We start from the raw sequence: 9,292 nt of genomic DNA, 5'->3' as shown, positions 1-9,292 counted from the left end.
GAAAGACCAGATAAATCTAAAATGAATTTAGAGCAAAACCATTAGACCTTTTTAAGAGTCGAGTTACTCGTCTGGCCTATATAAGCCATGCCTTGGACAAGGTTTTACAAATTCAAATCAGCTCGAATTACTATTTAATAAATAATTTTATTAAAACTAAATTATATAAATATTAATACATTTTTTATATATTTTCTTGAGAGGTGGCAGGCTATTGACTGGACTTGGGTGAAGAACTCTAAAAAACCTCCGAACATGGACCAGCCGTTTGACACCCAAGAACATGTATGAATATATATATATATATATAGCCTACATTTTTTTTTGAAGATTTTAGTAATTAAAATCACATCCTAGAATACTCACATAGAAACTTAGGTTGAATACTTAAGTTATTCAAATCTTGAGTTCCCTCATTTCAGTTTCAGTGCAAGGTCAACGATGGGCCCAGAACATGTAGGCGTTAAAAGCCAAATTCAATCACTCAGCTCAGAATTTAAGCTTTTTGGTTGAATCAGTCTGGAACTGTTTTTTATACTACTAAACAACTTAATATACATTTAATTAATGAGGGAACCATTGCAGAAAGAGAACTAAAATATAGGTCTTCATATTGCGTGGAAAATTTATAGAATGTGCTAATAGAATGAACAGAAACTGCCAACATTCTAATCCTCTTTTAGTACTTAAGAAACACCCTCTTTAATCCTATTTTATCTTCTTTCACAACCTTACACAAATGCAAAAAGAAAAATCTTAATAAAAAGTATTACCTGATGAATGGAGAAGTCATTGTAATTCCTTAGTTCCTCGATTACTCTGTCCAAGGTACATTCAAAAACACTCATTGAATGTAACCTTTTAGAAAAGTGAACGACGTCCTCATCCTTATAAACTCGCCTCACTAATAATGGATGATTTGCAATCTAGATAAGTTCAAAGCAAAGAACCTAGGTTTAAACACCAAGAACCTTTTTTGAAATTAAATACATGACAAGGGGAAAATAAGGAAATGCATCAAGCACATTTCTAAACTAAACAAAGTAGTTTGAGATCTGACGTCGAGGAAGAATTCCAACAATATTATTGATGTAAGACTCTGAAAGCTTGGTTATGCGTGCTTGTGAAATTGTATGATACTCCTCTATGGCTTCCCTATATACATCTTCTTGTTGTTTCTCCATGATTACATACTCAACCTGCAGAACGATACTTAGCTACTATAAAATACTGGGACAGACAATGCTAGAAAGGAATTTTCAAATTGAAGTCTCTCAAGAAGAATCGATATCTAATTAAAAACTAAGAGTAAGAAAACATCAACCCGTTGCATATTTGGGACAAGTTGTTGCATAACATCCGATTTCAGACGCCTCAAGATGAATGGTCCCATAATGGACTTCATACGACCAACCAACTCCCTGTCTTCTACATTTAGTAGCTTCTTCAAGTCCACATCCTTAGTGGCAAAGAGATCAGGAATCATGAACTCTAGCAATGACCACAGCTCCTGCAACAAAAAGCTATCCACTCAGTAACAACTAAATAACATGTACAAGACTCAAAAGTATATTTAAAAAATAGTATTATATTCTTTTAAAATAAAAATCTTATTAGAAGGCTTCATGATAACAGGGATGTATTTCTTATAAAAATTGAGATTCTAGATCTATAATCCTAAAACTCCAATCAACAAATCCCAATTTCTTGGTGATTAGTGCAATGATACAAGAAATAAAGAAACGAGTAGAGGATTTTCATGCATATTCTTTCAGGTTTATACAACGAGAAGGGAACAAGATAACCCGCCTTTTAGCAACTGATTGGAGTTTAGCGTCGACAGATCGCTTCTGGGTCGAAGAAACCCTACGCAAGTGGAATCTCGAGCCGCCGAAGACCGACGTTGGATTGATCCACCGTAGAGAAACTTTCAAACATGGTCTCTTCCTAGTATATCAGATCTATCTTCTTTTCTATTTTTCCTTTGCTGAAGAGCTCTTATCGTCTATTTTCAGAGGAAGCAAGGGAATGAAAAGCCAGCTCCCACAATTTCCATTTTTGAGGCAGTATTTATTTTTCAGCAGAACCCATTTATTATTTTTCCTTTGTTCGAAACGGCTGTGGTGAACAGCTGGCTTTTCCTTTTTGTTCAAAAAAAAATATAGTAATTTTTTTAATATTTATATATATGGCTTATATTATATTAGATGAACAAATTTAAATCAACAAACACTCGTTTCAAAATGCCTTGATCTATTCCATTATTCTGCAAATCTCAAAATAATTAATAAAATACTATTGTGTTCTCAATTTAAAGAATGTATTTACAACATAAAGTTGCTAGCAACAACGACTCCAACTAAAAAACGAGTCTATAGCGGTGTTTGTATAAAAACACCACTAAAGCATAGTCTATAGCGACGTTTGTATAAAAACGTCACTAAAGCACGAGTCTATAGCGGTAAAGTATGAGTCTATAGCGGCGTTTGTATAAAAACGCCACTAAAGCACGAGTCTATAGCGGCGTTTGTATAAAAACGCCACTAAAGTATGAGTCTATAGCGACGTTTGTATAAAAACGCCACTAAAATACGAGTCTATAGCGGCGTTTGTATAAAAATGCCACTAAAGTACGAGTCTTTAGCGGCGTTTGTATAAAAACGCCATTAAAATATGAGTCTATAGCGTCGTCTATATTAAAAATGCCACTAAAGTACGAGTCTTTAGCGGCTTTTGTATTAAAACGCCACTAAAGTACGAGTATATAACGACGTTTGTATAAAAACGCCACTAAAGTACAGTCTTTAGCGGCGTTTATTCTAAAAACGCCGCTATAAACCCATTTTGTTGTAGTGAACCTATAAAAGAACAAAAAAGAAAAAGGAAATGGAACGGACCCTTAGGCAAAGCTCGGCACTGCCTCCTAGGATTAACAATCTCGGCCTAATCAAAAGTAATAGTTTAGTTAAAAGCTTCATCTTTACCAAAATAAAGACCTAAGACAAATTCTTAATGTTAATATATATATATACACACAGATGGTATAAATGAGATTGTGGTAGTTTATGATTAACATTATAAGTTTTACTTATTGAGAAAATCTAGCAGAAATACAGCAGTATATATGTGTAAAATATCTATAAAAATCATTGCTAAAACTGAGATTGTGTACGTGCATGGCAACTTTTCCTTCTTTTTCTTACATGATCTTGCTTGAGAATGATATGCGCGTCCATGTACACGCGTTTCTACTTTATCATCGAATCCAAGAAGTACACTAGATATTTATGAAAGTTCACTCAAGAACAGATTATGAATACAGAATACATGCAAATTCCTTCCTTGATGGGTGCAGCTACATCATTAGACTTTGTTACAATATTTAATCATGATGCACACACATATATAAATATATATCCCTAAGCACGATCTTTTGAGACAACATTAAAACGAGATGATCAAGTTATTGATGATGATTCACGAACACGTCATAAGGCAAGTTTTGTTGGTATTGACCCTGGAAGCAAGGATCAGGCAATGGCAGCACCTGTGATTGCAGCATTGCAGGGTTTAGATCACTAGGGTTTAACGACGGGTAAACATTCGCTCCGACCGGAAAAGATCGGGACGGAACGAAGAGAGACGGGCACTCATTGATCATGGCTTGATGAAGCCATATCTGAGTCTTGAGGAACTTTACGTAATGGATGGCTTCATCGAGCATCGAGACGGTGTCCATCTTCGTCCCACCGGGAACCATGCTCTGCAAGATCTTGAACCGGTCGCTTATACGGTGCCTCCTCTCTCTAGCCGCCACACTTTGCGGATCGGTCGATAGTTTTACGGCTCCTTTGCCCTTTTTGCTTACCTTGATCGTCTTCTCTTTGGTGTTGGTTGTCAAAGAATAAGAAGAAGAAGACGACCCATCAATGAATGATGAGCTAAAGTTGGTTGCAGAGGGAAAGCAATCCATTAGCAGAACTATAGCAGCACCACTTGTAACTCAATCGGGCTTCAAAGCTTGGATAGGGGTCCTTAATTCGTCAGACGTGTATATAAATAGAGCGAGTAGATTAAAGGCACGACGACCAAAAAATATCTTTCACGTTTAATTAAATAATTATTTTAACTTTATATTATTTTTTATATTTTGACCTAAAAAATTATAAAATAAAAAAACTTAATTAGATGATAATTGATAACTTATTAATTATTAATATTTTTTGATAACGTGAAAATATTTATGTATCTAGAGTGATAACATACTAATAGTCATGTAATTAATTTAGACAAATGTTATATTTTTAGTTTCGGCACATGTTATGTCATTGTTTATGTACTTGTGATTTCAAACACCTTAATCTTGATATTGACCAATAGATAACAATTATTTAATTAAGAGCTAAAATATTTAAAAAAACTAAAATAATTATTTAATAAATTATTAACAGTATTTTTTGTCATTATACCTAAATCAAATTAAATAATGCAGGTGGCTTGATTTGAATGGAGGAAAAAATATGTGAAAAATTGTCGTGATGTGGGTCGGCCGATCTATGGCGCAGGATTCGGGTGTTTGTTTAAGCCATGGGGGCCTAGAGCCAGCTTGGAAAGCCACCTACGCAAAAGGTATTTGCTTTGTCTTTGCCCTAGCTTCTAACTGCCTTTGTTTGCTTATTAGTCTTTACTGGGTACCTGACCCAACTAGCTAGGACCCCTCCCTAACTCGCCGGTTTCACTTAAAAAATGGCTTAATACATCTTATTCCCTGTGACTTACCTAAATTTCAGTTTGGTCCACAGTATTTTTTCCCTCAAATTAGTCTTATACAATCATTTTGTTTATCACTATATATCATTGAAGCTTACCATTAAAATAGATTATGTAATCTAATTAGAACATGTCACGTATAATAAAAAATTTGAAAAAGGTAAAAATATTAAAATCAATCAAAAAATAAAATAAAAAACTCAAAATTTTAGAATTTACGTTCTAATCTCTCAAGGGTGTATGAAACTCCTAAACTTTTGAAAAAAAATCAATTAATCTTCTAAACATATTTTACAACCAATTGAACCACCAAATTGAAAAATTAAATTAACTAAATTCTCTCATCTATAAATTGAACTAATTAAATCTTTTGACTGATTTTGACCATTAAGTATAGAGAAAATAATCTCAGTGACCAAAAATACCTTATAATATACGAAATTTAACCAACTTTTTTTTATTTGCCAGAATGACCAACAAATTCGCAACGCGAATTCCAATTTCGCAACGCGAATTCCAATTTCGTAACGCAAATTCCAATTTCCAATTTCGCTGCGATTTTCCAAATTCACAATGCGAAAGTCAAATTAGCAACTGAATTTCAAAATTCGCAACAGGTTTAGTTTCGCAACACAAATGTTTTGGGTATATAACAACGCAGCAACATCAACTCATAACCTAAATCCCTAAATCGGAACTCATTTCATCTCCATCTATCACTCTCTCCGGCGACATCCGTTCCTATATCCAACGACATCTTCCCCATCTCTATTTTTTTCACATAATTTTATTTCTATATAATTTTTCAATGATTTCTCTCCCAAATTATCAACTATCAACTTAATAAATGTATGTTTTTCTCTAAGTTAGTGATGATATATAGTTTATAGCTCGTTTGTTTAGTAAATTAATTTACAATTTTAAGAATGAAATCATCTAATGTTGATCATGTTTGGATAGATTTGTGTTTTGGAGGGTCATGGGAGAATGTTCATGGTGTTTTACAATATGTGTCTTTACCCATGAATTTTCAACTAAAACTGTCATTAAAAAGTTAACTTATGAAACTCTAATGTTACGTGTTGCAAAGAAATTGAATTTAGAGCCTCTAAGTGGATTTAGGCTATCTTATCTGAGAAAAGGTAAAGTTTATTTGTTAACCGACAATGAAGATGTTGAACGATTCATTGCTTACATTAGTGTTTCGCAAGAAGATGATGTTACATTGTATGTTGTTGAACCTAGAAGTAGTGAAGTTTGGTCAGTAGCGGGTTGTAATCAACTAAGTTCTTAAACCCAAAATTTAATGGTTCCACCACAATTTCATCACCAAGCAAATTTTGTTTCACCACATTTCCAATACCAAAAACAATATCAAACACAATCTCAAAACCCACAACCTTTTCCTAATCCAAATCCCAATCAACTTTCAGCACTAATTTCCGGTTTTCGTATTGACCAGTTAGACGATTATGAGCCAACAGAAAAAATTGTGAGTACTAGTCAGTATTCAAAATTTGATCTTGGTCAATACCCGGACTTTGATCTTGGTCAATACTCGGATTTTGATGATGTGATGGAAGAAGAAACAGACCCTGCATGTAATGATTTTGATATTGGTCAATACCCGAATTTTGATGATGAAACAGCCGCTGCCGAGGAAGATGTTGTTGATGATAATAAAGAGGAAGTTACGATTGTGAATGAACATATTGAACATCTATTATGTAATTCATATAACCCTGAATAAGAAGAAGAAGAAGAAGAAGTCCCCGAAGAAAGGAAAAAGAAGAAAATGCCACGGGAGTATAACTGGAATATGCCAGAATTACTTCAGATACCGGAAGAAAAGTTGGTAAAGATATCAGTTGATTGTTACACAAAAGTTATTCGTATCAAGAAAGATGATTGTTTTAATACAAAGGAAGACTTGAAGATAGCTTTGTATACGAAATGTGTGGAAGATGGCTATCAACTAAGAGTTAACAAATGAAGCAAAGATCGTTTCGAAACAAGGTGTATGATTGACAAAAATTGTACGTTGCGTATGATTACAAAGAGGATAAAAGATTGTGAAATGTTTCAAGTTAGGACTTTTATTGATAAACATACATGTTCAAGAACCCAAGTTTTTCCTCACCATAGACATGCAAACAAAAAGGTGTTGGGTGGTTTTCTGGCTGAGTTAATGTTTTTGAATGGAAGGGTATATCGGGGATATGAAATTATGACTGACATGAATGCTCGGTTCAAGATTAGTGTCCTTAGCTTGTATTTATAGCTTGGAATGTGTTTGATGTTGTATATACCTTGATGTTGTATGTTACGATCAACACAAAAGTCAAATTCGCAACGTAAAATGAACCGAATTTGACTTTCGTGTTGCAAATTTGACTATCGCAACGCTTATTTTGCGTTGCGAATTTACCTTTCGCGTTGCGAATTTACCTTCAACAGGTTTTTTTACCTTCAACATAATGCAGATTGAAAATTAAACAACAAATTAATTAAACATTGTTGTGGGTACATTATTTGAACATTATTATAGGTACATTATTTAGAAAAATAATGTTCCGGACTTCGTTAGAAATAACCCTTTTTCATCGGATTAATTTCATTTTTTGTGAGTACACTATTTGAACATTGTTATGTATAAATTTGTTGTGTATGTATGTTTTGGTTTGATTATATTGTATGTATTTTTTCATTCAGATGAGATGGGTTGTGTATAACAAAACAATCTATCTCTTCCATGTGAGTACTTTATTCCAACCATGTGACAAGTGTGACAACCTCATCAACTCACAACTCAACTTTGAACTCAATCAATATTGTCTTTTAGCTTGATGGTTCATAAAGTATGTTACTTTAACAATATGAATCAATTATGCATTTTTCATATTCAATTTAACATTGCATTTCAAATTCATTTCATATGTAATTGGAGTTTGAATTTCAATTTCAATTTGAGTTTGAATTTCAATATAAATTTCGGCTCCACTATAAATATTAGCCCAAGCCAATATGGATGTTATCATTGATTACTCCTAATTTTCATTGTTTTTTTTCAACTTTAAACGCGAGGGAAATCCTGACCATCGTATTTTTTGGTAAACTTTAAAGCGTCAGAAACGTTTCGGGCGTATGATCTGGGTGGTATACGAGAAATGCAACAAATGGCAACTAAAAATCCCGATAATTGAGGGCTACAACTTGTAATAATAACAAAAATAATAAGTCTGAAATGCTTCTGAGTACCACCCAAATCATAAGTCCGAAATGCTTCCGATGCTCATCAAAATCCAAAGCTCATATGGTGCCAAGTAAAAGGAAATCAAAATCTCATATGGTGCCAAGCAAAAGGAAATCAAAATCTACAACTTGAGTTTGAACATTGATATGATCTGTTCAGTTGTTATCATGTTGGGATTTTCTCTTATGTTTGATTTTTTGGATAGTTGTTCTCTTGCTTCTTCAAGTGTCATTATCTTGTATTTATAGCTTGGAATGTGTTTTATGTTGTATATACCTTGATGTTGTATGTTGCGATCAACGAGAAAGTCAAATTCGAAAACTGAAAATCGCGTTGCGAATTTGACTATCGCAACGTGAAATGACTTTCGCGTTGCGAATTTGTACCTTCAACATGTCTTTTTTGCCTTCAAATATAATGCAGATTGAATTTTTTAGAAACAACAATTCAACTTTTACAAATCAATTAAACAAGCAAAAAATAATTCTTATTTACAAATCAAATTAAACAAATCAACTTTTACAAATCAATTAATCAAAAAATAAATCTTATTTCCTCATCAATTAAACAAATCAACTTTCAATGTAAAATTCAATTAAACAAAGAAAAAAAAGTGTACCCCAGACTGTTGTTTATGCACAAATACATTTCACGCATCTCACTTCAGGATTAACCTGCAAAAACAAACATTTGCTCAAACAACACTTTCTACACATCTAAAACCAACAAACAATAAATTACTCTAGGTGCTTAACCAAATATTTTCAAACCAATTAAAGAGTATATATGTTAACAACACTTGCTCAAACTTAGCAATTGTTTATGTACAACTTTTAGCACGCAGATGCAGATAGGCAGCGTCTCGCATATATCGATCTGGCCATATAATGCCGAAACCACAAGCTTACTGAAGCTCTATCTCTATCTGTGGGAGGTAGATACTGTATACTTCCTGTGTTCAAACGTTACAAGCATACGAGAGGACCACAATCCCCTTTGGCTCCCTACGTTTGTTGTGGCGCATTCTCGTCTCTAATCATTGTAATTTTGAACTTCTTTGGCTTCTTGTTTCCAGAATTTATCCAATAATCAATCGCATTCAAGTATTTAGCCAAATGATCGCTCCATCCCTTAGTAATAATATCTCTCAAATCAGACAATGGTATGTAATTCAACATGCTGTCATATACCATTGTCTTCAGGGATGGGAGCTGAAGCTCGATAAGAAGCCAATGACGATGTTCCAAAACAGGGATAAACACCTGTAAT

At 33.6% G+C, this 9,292-nt stretch overlaps 1 protein-coding gene across 1 annotated transcript; it reads right to left on the bottom strand.

Annotated features, from left to right (window-relative positions):
• Positions 1 to 1,034: 1,034 nt before the first annotated feature.
• Positions 1,035 to 3,985, bottom strand: LOC120129247. Its single transcript, XM_039146803.1, has 3 exons — positions 3,482 to 3,985; positions 1,319 to 1,510; positions 1,035 to 1,199 (listed from the first exon to the last, which is right to left on the bottom strand). The coding sequence occupies exons 1-3, from the start codon at positions 3,971 to 3,973 to the stop codon at positions 1,035 to 1,037; spliced, it is 849 nt and encodes a 282-aa protein (XP_039002734.1). The 5' UTR covers positions 3,974 to 3,985.
• Positions 3,986 to 9,292: the final 5,307 nt, after the last annotated feature.

Source organism: Hibiscus syriacus, unplaced genomic scaffold, assembly GCF_006381635.1.
Source record: "Hibiscus syriacus cultivar Baekdansim isolate YM2019G1 unplaced genomic scaffold, ASM638163v2 tig00110483_pilon, whole genome shotgun sequence".
NCBI lineage: Eukaryota > Viridiplantae > Streptophyta > Magnoliopsida > Malvales > Malvaceae > Hibiscus > Hibiscus syriacus.
This window is presented reverse-complemented; position numbering and strand designations above follow the sequence as displayed.